Source organism: Quercus lobata, chromosome 8 (assembly GCF_001633185.2).
Source record: "Quercus lobata isolate SW786 chromosome 8, ValleyOak3.0 Primary Assembly, whole genome shotgun sequence".
NCBI lineage: Eukaryota > Viridiplantae > Streptophyta > Magnoliopsida > Fagales > Fagaceae > Quercus > Quercus lobata.
This window is the reverse complement of record NC_044911.1, coordinates 17133235-17160555: the sequence shown is the minus strand read 5'-3', so window position 1 is coordinate 17160555 and position 27321 is coordinate 17133235. Positions and strand designations below refer to the sequence as shown.

Below are 27321 nucleotides of genomic sequence, written 5' to 3'. Positions count from 1 at the left end.
CCAAATCGCGTAACAATGTTCTTCCAGACAAACTTCTTCACATCTACGTCCCGGATGTTCGCCAAGGGTTCAGCTTCAACCCATTTAGTAAAGTAGTCTGTGCCGACCAGCAGGTACTTCTTATTTCCTATAACTTTAGGAAAAGGGCCGACAATGTCCAGTCCCCATTGTGCAAAGGGCCAAGGGCTCGAAAGAGGGTTAAGAACTCCCCCGGGTTGGTGGATATTCGGAGCATATCTTTGACACTGATCGCATTTCTTAACGTACTCCTGCGCTTCTTTCTGCATATTCGGCCACCAATAATCTTGCGTTAGTGCTCGGCATGATAGGGACCTTCCTCCGGTATGGCTTCCACAAATGCCCTTATGCAACTCTTCCAGGATTGATTCTGCGGTCTCAGGAGGCACGCAGAGCAAGTATGGCCCAGAGAAGGACCGTCTATATAGCTTTTTATCCTCGGATAACCAGTACCAAGGTGCTCTCCTTCGTATTTTCTCAACTTCCACCTTATCCTCGGGCAACACGTCATTGTCGAGAAATTTTAATATAGGGTCAATCCAGCATGGCGTCAGACTAGCTTGACGAATTTGGCAAACTTCCTTTTCTGGGGAAGCGGGAGTATGCAAGTCTTCGACAATAATTACCCGAGGGAAACTTCGTACTGAGGAGGTGGCAAGGGTCGCTAAGGAGTCTGCGTGGGTATTTTCACCTCGTGGAATGTGTAATACGTCAAAAGATTCGAACTCTGTTCGCATATGTCTAACCCGGTCCAGATACCCTTGCATCCTTGGGTCTCTGGCTTCCAACTCTCCAGTCACCTGGCCAACGACCAGCTTTGAGTCCGAGAACAGTTTCACCGCCTTTCCGCCCATTTTATGGACCATGCTCATTCCCATTATCAGAGTTTCGTACTCTGATTCATTGTTAGTAGCTGAGAACCCTAGTCTCAGCGACTTCTCGATGATGACCTCTTCGGGAGATATCAGAACCAATCCCAATCCAGCTCCCCGTTGGTTTGCGGCCCCATCCACGTATACCTTCCATACCGGCCCTCCTGGAGCGGATATTACGCCAACCGATTTTTCATCCATGTGATCTTGATTCCTACTAACTTCCTCAGGGCACTCAGCGAATTCAGCTACCAGATCGGCAAGAACTTGACCCTTCACAGAGGTGCGGGGCATGTATTTGATGTCAAAAGCACCCAGAATCGTTCCCCACTTGTCAATTCTGCCGGTATAGTCAGCACTTCTAAGTATGGATTTGAGAGGCAATTGGGTCAAGACATCTACAGTGTGAGCTTGAAAATAGTGCGGAAGTTTACGTGTTGCATGAACGACTGCTAGTATGGCCTTCTCTAACGACAGATATCTCACTTCGGCTTCATGGAGGGATTTACTCACATAATAAACCGGCCTCTGGACGCCACTGTCTTCTCGCATCAAGACGAAGCTGACTGCGTGAGGAGCTACCGCCAGATAGGCATACAACACCTCATCCACTTCAGGGTTAGACATGATAGGCGGTTTGGATAAGTAGTCTTTCAACTGCTGGAACGCCTCAGCGCACTCCTCGGTCCATTCGAATCCCTGCCACTTATGTAACAGACGGAAAAAAGGACGACACCTTTCAGCCGATCTGGAGATGAACCGGTTCAACGCAGCAGTCATCCCCGTCAACCTCTGGACTTCCTTTGGATTTCGGGGCGCTTGCAAATCGTTAATGGCCCTAATCTGATCTGGATTCACCTCAATTCTCCTAGGGTGGCCCACGGTTGCATCCACCAACTGGTCAATCTTGGGCATAGGAAACAGGTCTTTAGGGCAGGCCTTATTAAGATCGGTGAAATCAACGCACACTCGCCACTTCCCTGTTTTCTTCTTTACTACCACCGTATTGGCCAGCCACTGGGGATAAAAAACTTCTTTAATAGCCCCAGCCTGTTTTAGCTTGGCGACTTCACTTCTAACTGCCTCGGCATGCTCTTTCAATGGTCGCCGAGGGATTTGTCTCCTAGGGGGAATGGCAGGGTTCACGTTGAGCCGGTGGCAAATGAAACTTGGGTCTACTCCTGGGGCTTCATACGGGTCCCATGCAAAGATGTCCACATTGGCTCGGAGGAACTCCAGCAAACTCGCTTTCTTTTGCAGAGGCAGCTTAGCCCCAACCCGGAAGAATTTTTCTGGATCATCAGCGACAATCACCTTTTCCAGATCTTCACACTCCACCCCATTGGTTAGTATGTCTAAACCCGACGCTGGGGGCTTTAATTGCTATGACTCATTATCGGCTGTAGCCGAGGTTTCTGCCTCTGGCCGATGCTGAATGGCCGTTACTTGGCATTGCCGAGCAGCCGCTTGGTTCCCTACTATCTCCAGCACTTGGTCTCCGGATGGATACTTCACCTTCTGATGTAGGGTGGACGAAACCGCTTTGAGTGCGTGAAGCCAAGGTCTGCCCAAGATGGCCGTATATGGAGAATAAACATCTACGACAATAAAATCCACCTCCACCACCTCCGTGCCTGACTGTACGGGCAACCTGATTAGCCCCATAGGAATGACCAATCTCCCCTCAAAACTGACTAGAGGGGAATTATAGGTCGTCAAGTCCCCCGGTTTCAAACCTAGCCCCTTGTACAAATCCGGATACATCACATCCGCTGCGCTCCCCTGATCAATCATCACTCTTCGGACATCGTACCCACCAATCCTCAGCGTGACCACCAAGGCATCCTCATGGGGTTGTATAGTTCCAATCAAATCCTCATCTGAAAAACCCAAAACCAAAGGGACACACCTCTTGGCTCTCTTCGATGCTTGAGAACGATCCTCGGCGGGGAACCGGGACACCGACGACACTCTTGTGGGGCAAGAGCCAGTCCTTCCCGGGGCCTCAAAGATGACATTGATCGTTCCCCGGGGTAGCCTTGATGAGGCATCCCCCCGCACCTCAGAACCTGCCTGGCTCGCCCTTCCGCTGGAATGGTGCAAGAGCTGCTTTAATTTGCCTTCTCGGACCAACTGCTCCAAATGGTCCCATAAATTCCTACAGTTGTCTGTCGTGTGACCATGGTCTTGATGGTAATGGCAATACAAACTCGGGTTGCGCTTTGTAGGCTCTCTCGCCATCCTGTTCGGCCATCTGAAGAATGGCTCATCCTTTATCTTCTCCAAGACCTGTTGAACAGGCTCCCGAAACACTGCATTAACGGCCTAGGCATCCGCCGAGGCCGACTGCCCAGCGAAGTCCCTCCTTGGTCGATTATTATTATAACGATCCGACCTGAAATCCCTTCTCTCCTGGGGGATCACTTTGGCCTTTCCCTTCCCCTGATGTTGATCCTCCTCTATTCTCTTGTACTTCTCTATTCTGTCCATCAGCTGGCGCACACTGGTGACAGGTTTGCCCGTCAAAGATTTCCTCAAGTCGTAGTCAGCTGGGAGACCGGCTTTGAAAGTGGTTATAGCCACAGCGTCATTCTTCCCCCCTATCTCATTAAACATTTCCCAGTACCTGTCCGAGTAGCTCTTGAGAGTCTCACCCTCTCGCATAGACAAAGTCAACAAGGAGCCCAGAGGCAAGGGAGTTCTGCTGCATGTAATAAAGCGAGCGCCAAAAGCCTGGGTCAGTGCTTTGAAGGATCCCACAGAATTGGCCCTTAAGTCATTGAACCACCTCATCGCCGTTGGACCCAAACTTGATGGAAAAATCTTGCACATCAGAGCATCATCCCTGGAATGAATAGCCATTTTCTGGCTGTAATAACTTACATGTTCCACCGGATCCGAATGGTCATCATACAGAGAGAACGTAGGTTGATTAAACCGCCGAGGATGGGTGGCATCATCTATGCTTCTTGTAAATGGTGATTTGGAAATCTGACTCAATGCTTTGTTTATCGCATTGTTTCCCAAGCCCCTGCTAGTGGGACTTTTACGCCTACGCCTATGACGACGCTCCTCTTCGTAGGAGAAAGTTTTGCTTTGCGGAGTCCTCAACCTCCGCCTGTAACTAGTTTCATCCGACTCCCCGGATGATAGTTCAAAGCGAGGTGGTGAACGCTCCCGTCGTGCATGGCGCAACTCTCTCTTCAAGTCCGCAATCTCACGTTGCAAATCCCCATCATGCTTCACGTGGGAAACGTGACTCTTCCCGCGTGTACGGGTTCTCGTGGTGTGAGTAGTATGTATACTCCCCTGCTGGACTTCCCTCTGTTCGGGACCTCTTCGAGGACCACCGTGCTGGGAGCCCCTTGACTCTGCCTGATGCGGGCTGATATCACCCTGATGCAGCCTCGCTGCGGGGTGAGGCAGTTCCACTCCTTCCATCGAAAACATTGTATTAGAGGTTACAAAAGCTAACACAAGTTCTTCCCACAGACGGCGCCAATTGTAAGAGCACGATTTAGTACCGAACCAAGACAGTATCCGGTTCGTACGTGAAGGGCCCAGACAATAAGATTTTTAGAGCGTGGGTGTAAAGAACTAGGCTAACTGTAATCAAACCTTCCAAGACTCAATTTCATGAACGTTCAAGGTTTTTCAGTTGATATTCCGGATATTTCCCCTTAGTGACTAATACCAATCCTTCTTTCTCTTCTCCCTTTTTTCTCTCTACTTTCCGTCTCTTGTTCTTCTTTCTTTCTTTTTTTCTGTCCGATCCCCCTTTTTCATGTTCTTCCTTTAGTTTATATATCTCCCTTTGCGCTCCATCCTCGCCGCACACGTGTAGGTTGGGTTCGGAGGATTTCTTTTTGTCCCATCTGGCACCTCCTGGAACTTCCTATAGGCAGCTGTAAGGCTGCTTCCCCACTGCTCAGGTATCACCTCCACATTAATGCGGTCAGAGAGTTGGTTGAGAGGTCATTAATGCGGAGGTAGCTGTAGCTTCAGATATTTGTTTGCCTTATCTCTTTCATCTTTAGTCGGCTACTCTACCCTTTGAGATGACTGAATTCTGAGATCTGATCGCAACGAGGCCACGTCCTGATCGTTCTCGGACGCGATCGTCCTCGGACGCATTTTGCCGAGGACCATGGTGTCCTCGGACGGGTTTATGGCCTCCGATGGGCCACTGGCCCAACAATCCTGAACCCGTTCTGAATCCTATGGGCCTATTAGTCGAACGATCCCCACACTAATATATATGTTTTAATTTCTTCGGAGGATTTTAAAAATTTGCTACTGCAAAATATATGGGTGGTGGACGTCGCTACTCGCAAGCATTGACTAATATAGTTTGAAGTCATTATCCAAAAAAGATTGTTGTTTTAAGTTTGCCAAGGCCCTAGCTGTTAAGACCAAAGAGTTTTTGTTTCAATTAATCCTTTTATTTTAACACCTGATTAATTTTTTTTATCAACCCATTGGATTATTTCCAACTTAGGGTGTTCCTAGAAGCACCCTTACCTGAAAAAAAAAACCTGAATTTTTTTTTAAAATTTTTTTTATATTTGCTCTATATTAGGAACACCCTTAATTACAGAATTAGGAACACCCTCAAATTAAAAAAAAAAAATTATATTTTCTACTTTCAAGCCAAAAAAAAAAAAATTTGAACTAAAATCTGAAAAAAAAAAAAAAAATTTGTAACTGAGCCAAGTCCACAGCAAGCCCAACAGATTACAAACCCACAGATTCTCCAAAAAAAAAAAAAAAAAAAAAAAAAAACAGACCAACGCCTCAGTCCCTAAAGGTCTAAAGCAAACCTTAACTCAGTCCCTCAGAGCAACGCCACTTGAGCCTTAAGCCAACAGACGGAGATCGGATCGATCACAGCTCACTCGTTGGAGATCGGCCCAGTCCAGATCGTTGTTGTCACTCGCTCGCCCCTCCGCGTCGTCGTCGCTCGTCGCTAACCCTCATTGGAGGACGAAGATCGGTAGATCACTCGTCACGACGTCGCCTCTTCATTGCCTCGGCCTTCAGGCCTCTCTGCTCGGTTGCTTCGGTGCTCCCTCCCTCAAGGTATTTCATTTTCTCTCTCTCTCTCTCTCTCTCTGAACTGAAATGAAAATATGAAATGAATTAAAGTCTCTCTCTCTTTTGATTGGCCGAAGTTTAGCTTTATTAATGTTTTGTCATTTTGTCTGTTTTTGACTTTTTGAATTTGGCTTTTATCAGTTTATCTTATCCGTTGGTGTTGGTGTGTGTAGTGTGTTGGTGTTGGTGAGATATTAATTGTCTTTTAGTGTAATGTGTGATTGTGAAATTTTTTGATTGGCAGGAGGCATCACTCATCAGGCATGAGGCGTGCTTGTTTGTTGAGTGGGGTGGGGTTAGATGGGCACATGGGGGGCCGGGCTGCACATTACACTGCTTTAGTGCTTTAATTATTGTGCATTTGTGCTGCACATGGGATGTGTTACATGTGTAATGTGCACATCAGTGGCTCTTTTAGTGTAATGTGCACATCAGTGGCTCTTTTAGTGTAATGTGCACATGGGGCTAAACAATATAACAAATTAAAGCAATATAATTAATGACAAATAAATTAAAGCAATATAGTTTATTGTTAGGCTAAACAACAATAATTAAAGCAGTATAATTAATCAATACATTATAAAAGACAAACAAATTAAATTATGTTAAGCTAAACAATAATTAATAATTTTATAATTAATGAAACAACAATATAACAAATTATAATTTATAAAAGACAAACAAATTAATGAAACAACTAAACAAAAATAATTAATAATTTTATTAATATTTCAAATGAACTTATAGTTTATTGTTTATTCTTTTGCTAGAATTATGGACAAATATTTGATATGAAAACCACGTGCCAAAAAAAAAATTCCTCGGAAAAATTCCTAGAGTCGCCACTGATTATTTCTATGATCATTTTTGTTTTTTAGAAACCTATGATCCTCTTAAATGTCCTTACTCCTTACACTTGAATTGAATTAGATGAAACCTAAAAATACCATACCAGCCTAAATAGTAATGGTAATGGCTTATTGGCATTATAGGCAATTTAGCATTTTTGTTATGGGTGGTTATGTTTAATTTTTAGCTTATTTTATTTATGCACTACTTTTTATAATAAAAAAAGGTAAGGGGGTGATTAGAGTGACTTCTCTACTTGAGCCTTATCATAATAACATCTTATTTGTTGAGTTCGAACCAACAAGTAGAAAACCCGGTGAGTTAAGTTGATATCCTAGGCTCCCAACCCCACAAGGGTATTAGTAGCATCGAGTTGGGCATGTGAGGTTTTCCCTAAAGACTTTTTATTACAAGATTTCAAATTTAGGACCTCCATCCCAAACCACTTATTAAAACCACTTTTTCATTTTCAATTACATGTATATTATCACTATTTTTTGGTAGACCATTAATATCATTATTCCGCATCAAAAATCAAATACAAGTTCTTCTCACCCAAAAAAAAAAAAAAAAAAAAAAATCAAATGCAACTCCACAAAAAAAAGAAAAAAGAAAAAAAAATACAAGTGATTCTAAAAAAGAAAAGAAAAAAAGAAATACAAGGCTTTAAACCCTCCTTAACCCCCTTATCCCTTTCCCGGGCAAACCCAATCCTCCACCGCCACCAACACTGCGCCGCACCCAACATGGCGATGAAGCTCTTCCTCAGACCCCACTCTATTCCCCTCATCACTCTCCCCCCAAAACTCCTCTTCCCCAAAAACCCAAAACCCCTCACCATTTCTCTCTTCTGCTTCAACACTCAAGCCCAAACCCAAATTCACTACGGACCTTCCCTCCACAAAGGAACCAAACCATCTTCTCAATCCCAGAATCCCCAACAACAACAAGAAGAGCAAAGTGACTTAATGTTCGACGAACAAAGCTTCACTCGAGTATTCGACCTCACAGCACTTCGCGTCCCTGCAAAAGACTGTTTTGCCCTCGAAAGCCGCCTCCGTGGCCATCTCCTGAACTGGCCTCGCATTCGCAACGTTGCCCGAGTCCCAAACGACGACGTCGACCCCAGCCTCCTACCCCTATTAGGTTCCACAATTCAACAAGAAGATCTCGTTTCGCTCGAGCGAAGAATTCACGGTAAAGCCGAGGGAGACGGCGACGTTTTGAGCCCGGTGCTGTACAGGGACAAGCTTGCCAGGGAGTTTAACGCTCGAGGGTTTATCAAATTTAGGAACTTAGCGAAGATTTCGCGGCCGAAGAGGAAGAAGAAGAATGTGAAAGAGGAGGAGAGGAGTGAGGGCAATAAGGGAATTGGGAAGAGTGAGATTGCTTTGGTGGAGGTTGTGGAGGAGGAGGAAGGAGAGGGGGATTTGAAGGGTTTGTTGGGTGATGAGTTCAAGGGAACGAGGCGGAAGTGGAGTGGTCCGACGAGGTTGTTGCTTTTGGATGAGAGGTACGCGGCGAGGAAGGCCGAGGAGTTGCCTGAGGCAATCAAGGTGGCTTTTTGTTGATACTCTGTGAGTTCATTGGGATTTTCTTTTGAAAGTTTTTGCGGTTTTGATGATCTTATATAGCCTATTGTTATGTCAATAGTTGCTAAGTGCTTTGTTATGTTTGATGCATAACTGATTTTTGATGTGCTTAAAACATTTTCACAATGCTACCAGGTGTAATTGAATATGAATGCAATGTGCTGCTTTTTGTGAGATTGAATTGAATGTGATGTTGTAGAAAGGATAAAATTGCTCGAAATTGGTGGTTTATTCTGTATTGCTTCTTGTGTAATTTGATGTCACTTTATTTAGTTTATATCAATAGTGGAGGGACTGCATACACAAGAATTATGAGAAAAGGAACTTTATGTGGAGAACTCTTCAAGGAGAAGGGAAAACCCACCATGAGAGTTGAGAAGTTGTTGATTAGAATGAGTTTTAGATACTTTCTATTATCAAGCTTAATCTTCACTCTGACAGAACCTCAGTGTTCACTTGGCTTTCTTCGTTAAAAAAAGATCATTTGACTCCCCCCTGCCCCCTTTCCTCTTTTATTGCTTGAGGGAGAGCTATCTATGTAGGCTTTGGCACATCATATATCCATTTCTGTTTGGTGGGCTCTAGAGAATTGGTGCATACACTGAATTGCTTATTCCTGTCCTAGTGAGTCTTCTATATTTTGTCATTATTTTTGTTATGAAGTTTGCCACCCAAGCGTAACTTGTAATTGTGGAAGTTGACATTTACTATCAATGCATGGCATGCAGCACATGCGGCTTTTTGTTGCACTTCTATTTTATTGCCAACAATGTTTCAGTTTGTTCATACCATTACTGTGATATGCACCAAGGTTTACTTGTTAGGTTTACAGAGTATCGCTGTGATAGAAGTTACTTGTCACCTTTCTTTGCTAAAATCACCATTAATGTGATATCTGCCAAGGTTAACCTGTCAAGTTTCCATAACATGGTCACTTCTTAATTATTGAATCAGCTCAGCTATTGAGGCTAACATTATGTCATACCTGCCTCTCCTTCAAATTAGCTGTTGTGTCTGATGGGAAGTATTACTTTCAAGTTCCAAACTTTTCTTAGTCTTAGGTATGGAGACGGTAGTTCTTTTCTTTCATATAGCTTGTTGCTTCTTTCTTTCTTTCTTTCTTCTTCTTCTTCTTCTTCTTTATTTATTTTTTAATTTTAAATTTATAATGAGAATCAATGTCCTGCTTATATATATATTACCTTTCTGGGTGAACATGTTATTTTTAATATTCATTTGGTAAGTAAACTGCTTTTTCCTCCCTATTAATTTAATATTCTCATACTATTTATCAGGTTGTGTTGAAAGAAGATACGGGGCAAAGTACAAGATCAACTTTTGAGCTTGTTAGATGCAAGCTGACATTGTTTTATGATTACTGGCAGATGGATGAGGTAAAGGACGACGTTCATTAACTATGCTAGGTGAAATCTTTGAGTCAACTGTGTTGTTCTGGATTTTTTAGATATGAAGCATTTGACAACCAAGAAATTGAAACTTTACATTCTTCTTTGATGTATGAGATGATAGGTGGAGGATAGACACACACCTTCATTTATCTAATTGTTACTCCATCAATTTTTTGGAAATGAAAGTACGCAAATACTATGTTAAATTAACAATTCCAATATATTTCTGATGGGCACTTGAAAATTTTATTGCACCAGAATGCAGGATGGCATTCCTCCCCATTTCATAGTAGACCCATAAACATTGTATAACAGACTTCTCTTGAGAGTAGAGCCTTCAAAGACATCTGGATAGATGGCTTCTATATCTTTTATAAGCTCTCTCTCATTTGGAGCAATAGGTCATTAACTAGGTATTAGTACCCATATATTGTAGTGATTTTCCACACTGAAATTGCTGAAAGTTCACAGAATCAATGGATTTATGAGGTACCATTTGTTCTTGCAGATCTTGGAGGCCTTGCTACCAAAGGGTATAATTGTTCCATCGGCGTTTGAAACTGTTGGGCATATTGCTCACCTGAACCTGAGGGAAGAACATTTGCCATACAAGAATCTCATAGCAAAGGTACTTTTTTATTGGAACTTATTTTTTACCATTTTGTCACTGTACTGTAGAATACAAAAGTGACTTTGCATCTATATATATATAATAGATAAGTGAATTTACTGCCCCTTTACAAAAGAAGGCTGTTCTTCTTTTCAGGTTGTTCTGGACAAGAATAAGCCAAAGATACAAACAGTAGTCAATAAGATTGATGCAATTCATAACGACTACAGAACAATGCAGTTGGAGGTCTTGGCTGGAAACCATTCCCTTGTGACAACAGTTGTTGAGAATGGAATGCGATTTCATGTTGATTTAGCAACAGTGTATGTTTCCCTTAGATTGCAAAGTTATTGATAATTCCATTGAAGTTCATGAATGCTTGCCAATATCATGCCATTTATACAAAACAAATGCTATGTGCAAGTGAAGTAAGTATACATCTCAAATCTGCTATATCTGGTTGACTCATTGAGTTATATATCCGATTGTTTTCCTTAGGATTCTGTTCTGGACATCTTCAAATCTTTCATAAATTCTGATGCACATTTTGTATGATTGTAATATGGCAAAAACTTCTTCTAGCTAAAATTGGTTTGTTAGCTGTATTTATCTAGAGCCAATGAGGCCTAAACGTACATGCTGTAACTCTAACTTGTTGCAGCCTTCTATGGACCTCTTAGATTGAGTTATTTATGCATAAACATATATCTGTTAATATGAACCTATAAAATCCATCTTCACCTTCTATTTTAAAAGTTGCCTGCCTGAATAGCATGGATGGAAGTCAGTGGGTAGACCCACTGGCTGCATGTGTAACTTACCAATTGAAAAAGAAGAAAGAAGCATGGATGGAAGTCTGCATTAAATCTTTCTCGCTCATGCCATTTTATTGAACACAAATTAATATGGGCATATAGTCAGATAAACTGTTCAATCTCATCACCATTGACCTTGAGTCACACTTACAAGAAACGCTGCAGAAGTTTATTATATGGATTTTGAGAAATGAAAATTAATTTTGGCAGTGACTGGATGATACTGACTTCTGGATGGTTTCTTCTTTTATGCAGATATTGGAATTCAAGGCTTGCAACAGAAAGACAAAGGCTTCTGAATGGCTTTACATATCGTGATGTTGTTTGTATGTTTGCTTTGGCCTCAACTGAGTTAATATTCCTGCAGATTGATTTTACATCTACTATCTGAGCCCTTTAAAATGACTGTCATGTTTCTGCTTGTGGATTTTGCTTACAGTTGGTTATTTCTCATTTCTTGTGTTTGTCATTGTCATGTATAGCCATAAAAGCAGAGTTTGGAGGAGAATTCCCATAAGCTTCAACAGTTATATGCTTTCTCAAATAGGAGGAAGAAAACCAAAAAGGGAAAAAATAAAAAAAGAAGGAAAGAAAAGTCCTATATTGTGAAAAAGGAGTTCAGTGCATATTGCTATTACTGTTACAGAATAAAAAAGAAGCATCTTAAAAAAAAAAAAAAAAAAAAAATCTTTTCACCTTTCCTTTTGAGTTTTACACTGGAGTACTGGTTATAACTTGCGGTGTGCCATTGTCTTCAAGTCTTGCTAAAACCTTGGCAGGGATCATAGATATTTGAATCTCATTGCTCTGTACATTATTACTTTAGGAAATGATGTTTGCACTAATTTTCTGCTTCTTGCTCTCCCCATCAAGAGCTCATAAAAATTTATGAACACATGAAAATAGTTTCATGAAGCTAAAATGAGAGTGTGCAAATTGAGCTACCCTTTTATGTGTTATATTAGGTGATCACCTACTTTTTCTATTCTCCCATTGTGGTCAAAACTCTCTCATGATGTTATTAAAACTGTGATGCTTATATGTGTATGGTTGTCTTTTATGCAATTGACAGGCGATGTTTTCTCTGGGGTTGGTCCAATTGCTATATCAGCTGCAAAGATAGTAAAACGTGTTTATGCTAACGATCTAAACCCAATAGCAGTTGAATATCTAGAAAGAAATTGTGTGTTCAACAAACTTGAGAAGAAAATTAAGGTATGATTTAGTCATTGCAATAGTAGTATTTTGTGGTACTTTTTTTTTCTCGAATAGTTGGAAGACTAAAGACAAGCACAGGATCTTCTAATTTGGCTGTGATAGGGGAAAATGATTTTTTTGTGGAATGCAAATAATCAAGATAGCTTGGGCTGATGAGAATAATTCCTCTCGGATTGTTGATAAGCATAATATCGAGTATTGTACAAGACTACTCAAATGATTGTTTAGCATCTATTCTTAGTAACCATGACTAAGAAAAGATTCATTCATCCAAGATCTTCTTGGAGCTTTCTTGGCCAGTCAATGTCTCAGGTTGATAAAGTTAAAAGGGATGAATATCATATTTGCACAATGAATCCTGACTTGAGCTTCTTTCACAAGTTCTCTGGCTTTCATTTGTTACCCATGTATGTGGCATTAAGGCAGATATAAATTGCCTAGGCACTTCACAGTATTAAATTTCTTATAACTGGAGTACTGTGCTTTTTGTAAGGACATTGTATGTCACCTTCTAGGTCTTTAACATGGATGGAAGGAGGTTCATCCAGGCTATATTTTCAAGTGATAAAGCTAACTCCATCACACAAGTGGTTATGAATTTGCCAAACGATGCTGCAGAGTACCTAGGTTTGTTGTTAATTCCATGAATTTACTTTTTGGTTCTTGTTTCTTTTTGTGAGTAATTATTGGATATTAAGAGTTGCAATTGAGGCTAGCTCAAATGGTATTTCCTTCCTTTGTAAGAGCAAGGTGGAGGTTGTAGTCATGGGTTCAAGTCTCATTGGGTGCACGTGTAACTACCTAATTGGTGGAAAAAAAAGGATTTAAGAGTTGCTTATACAATTTAGTGATAACTTAGTTTATTGGCTTCTGAAGTTAATAAAGTTGGACCAATTCTATTTTAAAATATCTCCACTCATTCCTCTTTCTCGTTTAAAAAAAAAAAAAAAAACTCTTTTTACACAGATGCATTCAGAGGAATATACACAGATAGACCCAAGAATGAAGATTTCACTTTTCCAATGATCCATGTTTATGGATTCTCCAAAGCTCAAGATCCAGAGTTTGACTTTCATGAGGTCTGTTCTGAAGTCTCCTCATAAAACATGCCTTTTGTTATTTTGCTGTGCTAATTGAACAAAATATAGTACTTTTTGTTTGACATATATCTTTCCTCTTCCTTTTTCTTTAATAACTTAAATGCAGCGGCTTAGAATTGCATTGTCAGAAGTGGAGGTCAATGTAGAGATGCGTAGAGTACGCCTTGTTGCACCAGGAAAATGGATGCTATGCGCATCATTTGTGCTACCTGAGAGTGTAGCATTTGCAGATACTACTAGGCTAGATATGTAAAAAGCTGAGGTATGCTATACCTAAGTTTTGTATTGTAATGTTCAATTTAACTTTGCTAATGTTCATATGGTTTATTTATTTAGTCATTTTGCCAATGTTCATTATGTTATTGGTTTGATTCTTGTATATTCTTCTGTAGAAATAGGTCAGTAGTTATTGCTCGGTGAGTAGAAAAGCTCATCAAACTTTATGCCAAAATGGTTTCCTCTCCCTGACCAAGTATTTATTTCCTTCTGCTGCATTCTAAACAGACTGGTTAATGCCAAAAGAGATGTAGAAAGTTAGAAACCAACCTTTTTTTTAACCGGGTTAATGTTTTCTTCTTCTACTACTCAATTGTTTTATTTGGTTTTGGATTTGATTGCTATGTAAAAGTTAATTAGTGGGATGTCTATGTAGTATGGACTTTGGATAAGATGTTTTTACACGTGAGGGCCTTGCTCATTGCTGAAGTGCATCTCACTCTTTTTCCATTTAAGGTTTTTTAATTTTTTTTAATAAATGGAATTGTAATACTAAATGAATATAATTAAAAAAAGAAAGAAAAAAAAAAAAAGCCATTAAATTAGTGTTGCCTCCATTACTAGTGGGTAGAGTAGGGAGATAACTGCCCTGGAACTACCAACAACTTGGTAATTAAAGTTGTTAAGCAGGCTTGGTAGTAAAAAGTTCTATCTTCTATACCATATTTGTTGACATATATATATATATATATATATATAACTTAAAATTAAAATAAAACAAAACAAAACAAATGGAATGAAAGATTATATAGAAATGGAATACAAAAGAATATGATGTATTTTCTCTAAGGGTAAAACTTAGATATAGTACCTTATGTGACATTAGGTTTCCTATTAAATTCAAACATTTGATTGCATTAACCAATAAAACACAATTGTGTTATCTTTTGGAAGGATAATTAAAGTCAATGCAACTAGGTGTTTGAATGCAATTAGAGAAATTAATGTATTGCGTCTCAAGTGTTGCACCTAAGTTTTACGATTTCTTTAAAAGTGTTTGGAAGTTAAAAGAAAGAAAGAAAAGAGAATAGACTAAATAATTATATATTCATTGTTATATCTTCATCTTTCATTTTTCTTTTTCGATGCTGAGGGATAAAATCAATATTTCACTAAAGTGTAAGTGTTCCATTTTTTTTTTTTTTTTTTTTTGAGAAAGGTATAAGTGTTCCAGTTGTGAGAAGAACCCTTGGGAGAAAATGGAAGACGTTGTTGAGTATTGAGTATTCCTTTCTAGTTATTCCATTATTTCTTAGAAGAGTCTTTTGAAGATGGAAGATATGGAATATAATTAATTCCATTCAATATTTCCTCCTCCCAAACATGTTAGTAAATGCTGAGAAAGAAATATTGTTGATTAGCTTGAGTTATGTCTGCAATTTCTTGACCACTTATTAATATCTGGATTGCTGAGAGAGCTGACAAAGCAGCAACTGGACAAGCGGATGAAAGGTTTGAGAATAAATGGTCATAAAACTAATAATTAAAAGGTTTAATGCATGAATTTAGTTTTCTAGCTTCACTAGCCTGTAGGCACTTCTTATCTATGTTCCCAGTTCTCTCTCACATCGTGTGGGCATTATCCACTTATATATTAAACTCATTATATATAATGAGTAAGATATTGCATAAAAAGGACAGGGCAAAACTTAGATATAGTTCTTTAGGTACTCTTTTTATAATTCAGCCATCTGTCTAATACTTAACAGAGCAAACGTCTGTCCCTTCCTCTGTTTTTTTTTTTTTTTTTTTTCCTCTTTCCATAATTTATTTTTTATTTTTATTTTATGCTTTGATATATAGTTGGGATGGAGGAGTTTTGAATTATGGATGTTACCGTTAAAAATATCAAGAGATATCAACCAATTGAGTTATAAGACACTTGACTAATCATACAAATATAATTAAGTGGTACACCAGTAAGTATTTATCTTTGTTAAATTAACATACCACCAAAACTATTAATTGGCCTACCATAGTACCATACCAGTAAAACATGAAAATGGCTAAGGAAAATACAGTAGAGCTCAAACATTTTGCTCCAAAGTACCCATTTTTTAAACATTATACTTAGAGACACAATAGTTTTCATAATTTGTTATTATTATTATTATTAAAATTTGAAATGATAAGTTGTGATTAGTGGTGATAAATTTTTTTTATTAATAGTAGACTCGTATAAAAATAATATTATTACAATTAAAACTTAACACTACAATAATTAATAAAAAAAAAATTATGGAAAAAATGTATGTACAATTCTGAGTGTCCACAAGTGATATATACAAAAGGACCCCTCAAGGCTCAAAGACATGTCTCGATGTCGGGGTCTTTGTTTTGTACTTGCATTTTTGCAGGACCAACACAACTAACAGATGACAGAGACCTGTTCATGCATAAAGAAATGCAGCCCAGGCCACGAGTACATAAATGCTATAGCAGTAGACACAGGATATATATATTTGATACTCAGATTTGTCCTCCTTGAACGGCCCAGATTTCTCCATAACCTTTGCATGTTGCTCATCATGCCCTGAGCTCTATGAAATCCTAGTGTAATAAGACATGTACTATATTTCATTGCTGTTTTGGCCCCACAGGCCATGTCATATGGGAGAGTATCGATAGGTTTTTATTTGGGTATGGTAGGTAAGGGCTACATGGTAAAAATAAGTGACAGAAACAGAGTGAGAATGAAAGCAAATCTCAGTTCAGATTCATATCTATATAATTATATCTTCCCCTTGTGGTCCTTGTATTTATGATTGTCTTATTGGAACAAAAATGTAAGTCAGGGGGATAGGGTATCTTTTGCTACTTTGTACACAAATAGTTAGCTCCTTCACAAGATGCATAAAGCCAGAGCTTACAGTTACTTCAACTACTTTCTTTATAGCAACCTCTAGGAAACAACAATGCAAGACTTACCTTTTACCTGCTCACTCATGTAAACGAGTAATTCTTAGGTACTCCCAGAACACGGAGAATGGTGTTTCCTCCTCTCACATTCATGGTGGGTTCCGCTCATTAAATTCATGGTGGGGTCCACCATGAATGTGAGAGGAGGGAGCATCATTTCACTATACTCCTGGACTACCTAAGAATTTTCCCATGTAAACCCTTGGAAACCACATAGCCACATTAAGAATGGTAATCAAACATAAAATTAGTAAATTACATAAATATATTATGGTTTTACTACTGTACATGATAGGGGAGGAATGGACTGTGTACCTTTAATTAGAACATCATGGGTTCACAAGGTTGGCTTAGACGAGATAAACAAAGAGATTTAATTTTCTTATTGATATAGTTTTTGCTTGCATTCTCATTTTGAAGCAAAAGACCACATTTAAAGGTTCCATAACAAACCTATTTCTCTAACAAAAATAATATTTCTAAATTATAATTAGTATATTACTCATCAATAATGTTTGTTTGACTTTTAAAAATCCTAAAAATATTGAGAAAAAAAAAAAAAAATAGAATACCACAATCCTAGTTTTGAGTATTTTTGTTATTCAAATTTTTTTTTAAAAAATTTGTATTGAAAGGAAGATAAGACGATATGATCATATTATCTTCTTGTTGTTTACATAATGGCAAATGAAGATTTTTTTGGGGTGCTGGAAACGGTCAAATGTTTACATGTAGGGAGTGTTTAGTTTGTTGTGATGTGCCCTTAATATGATGCACATTACAATGAGGTGACATTAAGGTATTTAGTTTATTTTATTTTTCCTAATATTATCATAATTTAAAATTACAAAATATATTACATCATCTTAATCTCATTACCTTTCTAAACAATGTTATGTTGTATTCTTGTATTAAGATTATATTAATGTAAGATTACAATAATGTAATATTACGGTGTAATATAATATCATGATGAACCAAATATCCCGTAAAGCAATAGGAAATGAGAGAAGAACTGGCTGTTGAAATAGGCAAACTCTTAAAAGTTGGGAGAGAGCCTTAATAATAACCACTCGATGGTAATGCATATATAGATAGTATTTAATTAAGTTAATTTATTCTCTTCTTTTTATTCTACCCACATTCATAGGTGCACAACCAAAGCTTGTCTCGTTAGTGCTGAACGTACACCATTACTAATTCTTTATCTATATTTTGGAATGACATGAACGTATGTTTGGTTAAGAAGGGGGGAGACAGATGGAAAAGATAGGTTGAAAAAATAAAAATAAAAAGAGTTTTCTATTGTTTGGTATGGTGGAATGAAAATGAGAGAGGATGGAAAGGGAAGGGTAGAGATTCTCCACCAACACATCAAAAACTATTCTCCCAGATCGGGAGTAAACGTTGGAGAGAAAAGTATTCTTTCATCAAATTTATTATTTTGTCCATTTTATTACAATATTTTTGTAAAAGAATATAAAAAATTATTATTTATATGCTGAAAAAAATCACATCAATAGATTTTTGCAAATTACCTTTTCCATAATCTTTCTTTTCTTCTTATCGCATTATTTTTTTCATCATCTATCAGACACACATAAGAAACACACGTTAGGGAAAAGTGACATTTTCTATCTTTCTACTTTTATTTATTTATTTATTAATACTAATTTTTTATTTATTTATCATTACAAATCTATAATTAATTTTTATCATTTTACTTTTATATCATCTATCAAATACACATAAGGGAAAAGTGAAACTTTTTTTTTTTTTTTTTTTTATAACTTTTCTATCTGTGGGGTACAGAAATTTAATAAGGTAATCATGCCATGTGTCATACTCAAGGCCGAGGAGGCCAATATAGTTCTGAGGAGTCTATACACTCATATGGTAAGGCCGGAGAGGTGGGCCATGGCCATGTCAATGACACATTACAGGAGGGGGTTACACTGTAGAGGAAGAGCTTCAGAGAGGGGGTTAGTCCTGACGTGATTGGAGGTTTGGTAGTTGCCACCACATTTAATGCACCTCACCAAACACCCTAGTTGCATTTATGTGGAGAAGACCCTTGAACAGTACTGTCTTGGTTGCCGCAACTTACAGAAAACTTGGGAGGACATTTGATTGGACAAGCAATCGAGTAAAGGCCTGCATAATCAACAAATGGAGGGCCAAGATCAGCCAAATGAAGCTATATAATGTGAGAGATCCTCAAGGGACAAGGGGGGAGTTCATCTGAAAATTTGAAAAACACTGCAACACAACGTACTGAAATTGTATTCAAGTTTAAGAAGAATATACTCCAAAACTACTCTCCTTGGACTTTGCCGAGGAAGAATTTCTTCGCATAAAACTTGTTTCCCTTTATTTTATTTCAATCTTAAATTCATTATGGGTGTTGTCCAATTCACTAAAACCTAGTTTTCAATCCACTCTCTAAAAATTCATTGTGTTGGGCTCTTTGGGTCTAAATCCTTCTACCTTTTGGGCCCAGGAACCAAAACTTGCCCTTATACTATCAATCTTAAAATTTTTATCATTTTAGTTTTTCATCCTCCCAAGTCTATCCAAATCTATTATTGTTACAGTACAACATTGCTACTTCCCCCATTTATAGGTTATAATGACATAACTTTTGAGCCAATTAACACCTCTCCCTACCATTCCATATACATATTTAAAATTTTCTAACTCTTTGTTTGAATATCAAAATGACTTGTTGATGGAGTGTCTAAAAATACAAGACATCTAACACTCCATGAATGAAATAATACTTTTTTTTTTACCACCTACAACAATATAAAAGGTAAACACGGTTGATACATTTTACCACTTTGCAAATGGGGAAGCCCAGTGAAAATAGAAGATCATTCCAACACGTGTGAGTTGGTCCCCACCAAAACACAGCCCATAGCCGCATCCCCTACACCCCTATACTATATACATAATGCCCAAATCCCCAATCATTCCATGCAAGGCACAATCTGCTTCCCAGAACCCCAGAATCCACCATGTCTGCCCAAACCAAGCAACCCCAAAAAAGCATATTTAGAACCAAACCCAAAACCAATCCTCACACGTGTCAACTTAAGAATAATTAATGGTAAATTGGACTAAGTAAGGGTGTGAAACTATAGTTCTTTCAATTAAATTGTAAAGAACTTTGTAGCCCAACCGTAGTTTGTATTGTTTTTAATCAAAATATTTAGGATAAATCTCTATAAATTATAAGAAATAATTGAAATTATAAGAGGTGTTTTTGCAATAAACCCAAACTTTAAATGATGTTTTTACATTATTCTTTTTTATTTTAGAGTTTTACTAATTTATATTCTCAGGACATATGTTAATAAACTATTTAAGAAAATATTTTATAAAAAAAAAATGATTAACTTTTTAAATAATTTTTTTTAATTTTTCGTAAAAAGTTCTTAAAATTTTAAAATTGCATGAACTAATGTGCTGATTAAAGAAATACACCTTTCATACGTGCCAAAACCATCCCCTTTGTATGCTTTTTCCAAGTTCCTTTCTCCCCAGCCGCTATTTTCCGTACAAAAATCTTCTCTATCTCTATCTCTCTCCTCGTACTTGACACCCTAATGTTGGTCCCCCATCTGGCACGTGGTAGAGTGGGGACCACCACAAAGAGGGACCCCATCACAATAATCTTTTCAGATTCTCTAAGAACAACTTTGTTGGATTTTGATTTTTGCTGCCTTACCGACCTTTGATTCTTCTTTGATGCTCTAAATCTAAGGAAAGATTAAGGCCCATAAATGGAAAGTGGAGCCCATTTGATGACGTGGCCGATCCTAATTGGTCAAAATATCACAATTTTTGTGGGCTGGCGCAATTCGTACACCCTACAAATACAATCTACATGCCTATTGGGTTTGGGCATTTGGGATTTCTCATCCAAATCGTATTTTTATTTTGACAAGCCTTTAGTTGGTCACGCAGTTTTGATTTTAATCCAAACCCTTCACTCACATAAGTAAGATATATGGCACAATTGGCTTGGTTTGTGTGCAAATATTACGTGCACCCCCAAAAAAAAAAAAGAATGTTTGGGTATTGTAATTGTTAGTTGATGTGGCATAACACAAGTAATTAGTGAACTTCTCATAAAAAAAAATAAAAAATTAGTGAACTAGCTTTGGTGGGTGATAGGTGAGCTTAGGCATGATTGATAGCTTCACTCATGTGAGGAATTAGTGGACCAATTGATCTGTAGAGGTTAGATTTGAGCTCTTAATTTAATTGTGTGAAGCTATCATGGTGGTGTAGTCTTAATGTGGGTTGATAAAGATTATGATTAGACCTAGTTTCAGTTGGGATTAGGGGAGAAACCAATTGATTATTATTCAAATAAATTCTTAATGTGGATTCATGAATGGTTAGACTTAGACCTACATAGTTTCAGTTGGGAGTAGGGGAGAAACCAAATGATGATTTAGACCTGGCTAGCTAGTACAATTTCTTTATTATTTGATAAGAGCTAAGGGATAATGTTTGGATCATGATGGCTTTTGTTACTACTCTAAAAAAAAGAATCCCATAATAATTTAGATTGTGAAAGAAGGGTGACACAAAACTTGGAATGTATTGGTTGGAGTGGCTGAAATTTTTTTTTTTGTTAGTTCCATTATTAACAACTTAGCATAGCTGAGTCTGACTACATAATGCGTGAAGCTTGGATTTCAAGACATGGGATCAATGAGTGTAGGTTTGAACTTTGAAGAGCTTAAAGGTTGGAATTACTTGTTGATATTCGTTGTACTTGGGTATTTCCTTTTTAGATGAATAGTAGTCATAGTTGTAGTAGTGGGATTATATGAGATATATATTTACTAGGGAAGGAAAAGAGACATATCACTAATTAATCTTCCTCACTACTATATATATATATATAGTATTACTATCATGTTATCATATCGCACTCCTTTTAGTAATTACTTTTAAAAGTTGGGATTTCCACTAAAGACCTTGATTTATTTTTCTAGTCTGTAGCCATTGATAAGTAACGCGACAATCACTTAGCACAATGTACTTATTCATCATAATTCTTAGCTTGAATACACGTTTTTATTGAAGCACTTAGAAACTTAATAAGTTGTCTCATACTCTAATAGTCTAATGTGTAGACATCATCTTTCTTTCTTTCTTTCTTTCCTTCTCTATTTTTGGTAAATTTGGGTCATGGGGTGGGCCTATAACGTGATGACCTGACACTTGAATGTGAACTTCCTTTGACTGATTTGGTTTGAGCCTAATATAAAATAGACATATTTAACACCCAAACCCAATATGATTAGGTCTACTTCACACAACAATAATAATTCTTGCTTAGAGTCTGGAGACAATTCCGGGGTTGAACAACTTTTTTTCCCTTTGCATCAACCAATGATAGAGGAAAACATACTTTGCAAAGTAACCTTAGATTATGGTGATCAAGCAATAATGTGTATTCATCATTTTGACTTGTCATAAGACATTTTTATCGTTAATTAGCTACAAAAGGCAAATTAAATGTAGTATTAATTAAGTAAACCTCGTATTTGAATTCCAATGTTCTATTGAATAAAAGGTCCTAAATCCTAATCAATATGTTGTTCAAGATAGTGGGTTAATTTTACTTTAGAAACTATCACATGGAGTCTGCTTTTCATGTTTCCATATATGAAGAACAGAATAAGGTTATGATTGCAAGCCTATACCATAGGCAGATCACATATTCATGACCAAATCTCAGTCCACATGATTGCCAAGAGGTTTACAAAATGTTCCACACTTCCCTAGCTACCTGATGATCATCTGCCTCAACCATCCCCATGATCAGAGGATCATGACCTTTAAATTGATGTGCAAAATTACAAACACTTTGCACATATAAAACTAAAGGCAAAGCCAATAGCTTTTTTCAAATGCAGTTACATAACCTAATGATCTTTTACCAAATTTGTCTAAGCTGACACTGCTACGATGCAAAACTGCTTTGCTTATTTTGGTACGTACCTTGCCGAGAAACAAAGAAAGCACTAACCTTGTTCCGACCAAGCCTGAAACAAACCGGCCCTTGGGTCTCTGAGCATGACACGTGTCAGTCTGTACCATCTCAGAAAAAAAAAAAAGCCAATCTGCCACGCGTGTTATAGGAGCGTGCTCTACAATTGACATTTCACCTTATATTCCAGTACTAGTGGAGCATGAATGTAACAAATGGAGGGGTATTCAAGTTCAAGCTGATTTTTATTGTACTTCTAAAGTAAATTTACACAAAAAGTGATAAACTGCACATTTTGCAAATATGTATAATATTTATCAATTTTATGTGTCTACAATGTAAACATATAAAAATTTCATTTTATTTCTTACGGGGAAACTTTAACTAGTCTTCTATGTTAATTCTTGCACACAGTAACATGGGTGTGGTAGTGAAAGCAATGGAAGATTAAACATGTACAAGTACAACTTAACACTGAACAAAATACGAACACACAGATTTACAAAGTAGAGCCAAAGACATATATAGAGCCTTGTCCTTTTAGCATGTCACGCAGTTAGTTCTACTTGTTTCGGTTCACATAAGATAACAAACCTCTCTCTCTCTCTCTCTCTCTCTCTAAATCCAAATCCACTTTAAAAGAGTCCCCTACTCAAAGAGCATTGGCATTGGAATCTTGAAGATACCCAACTTTTTGATATCTTTCAAAACCCAACTCTCACTTTCACTTCCTTTCATCTATATCGATCTCTAACACAACACAAACACTCCTCTCTCTCTAATGGCTACTACTTCTACTAATAGAACTCCACTGTTCCTCATGGCCTCACACCCAACCATGAACACCGTTTATGAAGAAACCAAATCACCCACCTCAAAAACTCGAGGGAGAAAGCCTAGCAAGGGACCAACCCAGAAAAAACAAGCCCAGAGAGGACTCGGTGTTGAAAAGCTTGAGCGACTCAGGATCCAAGAGAGTTGGAAGAAGATGACTGAATTTCCCAGCAGCCTCCCTGATCCTCAGCCTCCTCTTCAGTGCCAAACTCCATTTATGTCACCCTTCACTGAACATCACGTTTCTGGGTCTGTTCCAGTTCAGTACCGTGCGCCTGCACCTCCATCTTCAGTTGTTAATGGCAGCTGTGGGGCTGGAAATGGAGGTGCTGGGTTTGGTGGGACTTTTGGGATGCTGATGTCTGATCAGGTTGTGTTGAATCCGTACGCTGGGATTGGGGTTCCGGATCCTAGAGTTTTTGTTGAGACCTCTAGAGAGCTCTCTTCAATGCCAAAGTTGCAATCTGTGCCTCACAACTGTGATCTCTGCTTGAAGGTGTGTTGGGTTTAGCCATTTTTTAATGACTTTCAATCACACCTTCTGTTTGTTTCCTGAGTAAATGTTGGAAAAAGAAAATTTTCTAATCATTTGCTTTTTATACCTTTTCATAATCATAGGAAAAAAAAAAGAAGTTTGATCAGGTCATTGAGTTGAGTTGTGTTACTATGGTTAAGGCCTTTTTTTAAAAAAAAAAAAAAAAAACTTTTGTATATGTTCTTGATATATACACTATTACATTAGTTATTTTCTTGTACCAACCCATTCTTTTCCTAACCTCAAATGAAATATTACAGTTTTTAACATAGCTCAGTACCCTTATGCTGTTATTTAGTGTCATGATTAATAATAGTATATATTTTTAATTCTGAGGTCGTTTTTAGTTGCAGAAAAAACGCTTCAATGGGGGAAATATAGGGTTTGATGGAGGGAGAGACCAGAATAGTGAGATATCTCCAATCAGTGGCTCTGGTTTTTACGGATCAAATCTTGAAAACATCCCAAACTTCACTAGCAATTTTGGTGCCACAGCACCCAAGCATGCCACTCGCAACCTTGATCAGGTAGATTTATTTAACTCCCATTATTAATTACATTGTGTTGGCTATCAAATTATTACATTGTGTTGAAAATTTCCATAAATTTTGCTTGGTTTTGTTATATGCAATCTGTAGGGTATAGAAGTCGTACCATTAATTATTAACTCATAATGTGGAACTGTACAGTTTAATTTTTTAATAGTATTTTTTTGTATCTAATATTTTTGATTGTCTGTTTGCTATGGGGGTTATGTAGGGTGTAGAAGTTGTGGCAATTCACAGGAAGGGAAATTCAATGGGTGGAAGTGTTTTCATGGAATACGAGTTTTTCCCTGGGAAAAGTGGCAGAGGCACTTCTTCCAAGGGGCTTGATGAATTGCCTAGAGAAGCTTCAGTTGCTGTGCGTGGTGAACCTTCTTATCCTACTACTACTGCTTATTGTGCCACTTCTAGTTCTGTTGATTTGTCACTCAAGCTTTCATATTAGAACCAAAAGGTGTCTATTTTTGTTTTTGGGCTGTTTACATCAGTGTGTAATGTGTGTGAAAAACAACCCATACACACAGCCTTTTGGTTTCCCTTTTGTTGTTAAACTAATTCAGCTCTAATGCTTGACCTCTCTCTCTTCTGATCTCTTGTCAGTTACTTTTCAGTTGTCTCATATTGATCTACCCTAGGGTATTAGATCTTGTTCCTTTTAATTCTGTTGTGGTTGTGGCCTAAATGAACTAAAGCTTAATTATGAGTCACTGGGCATGTTCACACCCTTGAGCTCTAATAAGTGTAATTTTCTTTAAAAAAAAAAAAAAAAAAACTTATATTCATATCAGATAAGATAACCAAATTTACTAAAAGTACTACACAGATACAAGCAATCATACTGCTCAACAGAAATAGGTTTTTACTGTAAATTTTGTTCATGTAAAAATATATCTGAAGGATTAAGTAGGATACACCAAATGCTTTCAAAGTTTTAACTGTTCAGATTGTTGTTTCCGGCAACACTCAGATGATAACTCAATCAATTCAATCCTACACCAGCTAATATATGAGAATTGCCTATGATTGTATGATCTGGGATGTGTAGCGTTAGATGGTTCTCAAAGAAATTAAAGACCTATATAATCCCATTACATGTTTGTATGCATTTTTTTTTTTTTTTTTTAATTTTTCATCACTATCCACAACTGATACAGAAATATCTACATTTTAACACATAAAATAAAAGTGAATGTAAAAATACACATGTAAAAAACTAGTGTAAGAGTATCATTGCCAGATAAACTAAATTAAATCAATAGAGAGTGAGGCAACATCAATTAAGTCATTGCCCACTATAACGCTCTTCCTACTATTACGTTTGGCCTTTGTTTAAGATACAAATATATATATATATATATTTATATATATATATAAGTGATAGTAAGAAAGCCATAGGAATTAGTTGATGAGTTGAAAACTCAGAATTGAAACATCTGAAGAACTTTACACAGGCTGTTTATGTAATGCTTTTTAAAGCTCAAAACCCTAGCAACTCTTTCTCACTCTTAATTGTATTTTTTCTTTAAAATAAAGTAGGAAGGGTTTACTATTCTAGAGTAATTGTTTACGTCTTTATGAGCTGAAACACAAGGTGAGCATCTCTGCCTTTCTAGTTTTGGAAAACGAGTGGAAGATACATAGATAAAAAGTAGGCAAATTCTGATAGCAACAACTAGCATATAACCTTCTTTCTTAAACGATACTAAAGGTGCCTGTGATCACTGTTATGATCAGTAAACGTACATGTACACCATGCACCAGGCCAAACCACCACCTCTCTGTACAAAACTGTAATGAGTATAAATATGCAGGCAGACAGGCAGGTGACTGTGAGTCTGTGGGAGTCTCAGTAGCTAGAAGTAAGGCTGTGGAAGCTTTTTCTAACTCCTTTTTTGGTTGGTTTTCTCAGTGATCACCCCATCCTACATATATGACCAGCTTTTTCTTTTCTCTTCTTCTTTCTTGCTATATTATTTTTGGTAATAAAGTACATTAACATTAAAAAAAAAAAAAAAAAAACCTTTTTTTTTTAAATATTTTCTTTCATTTGTAATTTTCCTGTTGTGATGTTTTGAATTTTGAACAATAATTTTGATTTAGGGGCAACTTATACTTGGTTGATAATAGAACCCGTTCGAATGATTAGAGAAGGAAATATATATGGATGAAAGACTAATTAATAGTATGCATTAAAAAAAAAAATCTTACATAATAATATACACGACAATTTTACATGTATGTGAAAACAAATTTACTTTTTACGTTTTCACTCAGCCAAAAAGAAAAGAAAAAAGCCTATATAATCATGTAATTATGCTGTTATGCACAAGTCAATAGCCGATTCATTTTTTTTATTATAAAAACGATAAAGATATTATTAATTGGTTTGCATCACATATTCTAAGGAAGAAACATTAATAAGAAGATCAAGATCACATACTTTTTCTAACCACAAATTAACATTCGTGTTGAGCCTGTGTTGCTAAACAATGTGCAAATACTTTGTTTCCACTTTTACTCATATGGGATATACTTCAGTTTTTGAAATTTCTAAGAACTCCATGCACTTCTTTTCTAATGTAACCAATTTTAGAAAAAAAAAATTGTTATTAAGGATTAATA

General features: G+C 37.3%; 2 protein-coding genes across 5 annotated transcripts; both read left to right on the top strand.

The window, feature by feature from the left end:
• The first annotated feature begins 7475 nt into the window (after positions 1-7475).
• LOC115954947 (tRNA (guanine(37)-N1)-methyltransferase 1) lies at positions 7476-14158 on the top strand. Of its 3 annotated transcripts, XM_031072959.1 has the most exons (10): positions 7480-8389; positions 9721-9819; positions 10343-10462; positions 10601-10767; positions 11515-11585; positions 12332-12474; positions 12993-13104; positions 13444-13556; positions 13684-13839; positions 13970-14158. In XM_031072959.1, exons 1-9 carry the CDS (start codon positions 7580-7582, stop codon positions 13828-13830), a joined length of 1782 nt encoding a protein of 593 aa, XP_030928819.1. In that variant the 5' UTR covers positions 7480-7579; the 3' UTR covers positions 13831-13839; positions 13970-14158. The 3 variants fall into 3 exon arrangements, 2 of the variants coding, with proteins under 2 accessions (XP_030928819.1, XP_030928818.1); XM_031072958.1 differs by having other exon boundaries at positions 13684-14158; XR_004083985.1 differs by lacking the exons at positions 13444-13556; positions 13684-13839; positions 13970-14158 and adding an exon at positions 12556-12884 and having other exon boundaries at positions 7476-8389; positions 12993-13082.
• A 9231-nt stretch (positions 14159-23389) lies between these two features.
• On the top strand, positions 23390-25285 carry LOC115954946. Of its 2 annotated transcripts, none has more exons than XM_031072957.1 (3): positions 23390-24115; positions 24508-24681; positions 24914-25285. In XM_031072957.1, the coding sequence occupies exons 1-3, from the start codon at positions 23567-23569 to the stop codon at positions 25142-25144; spliced, it is 954 nt and encodes a 317-aa protein (XP_030928817.1). In that variant the 5' UTR covers positions 23390-23566; the 3' UTR covers positions 25145-25285. The 2 variants fall into 2 exon arrangements, with proteins under 2 accessions (XP_030928817.1, XP_030928816.1); XM_031072956.1 differs by having other exon boundaries at positions 24502-24681.
• The last annotated feature ends 2036 nt before the right edge of the window (positions 25286-27321 follow it).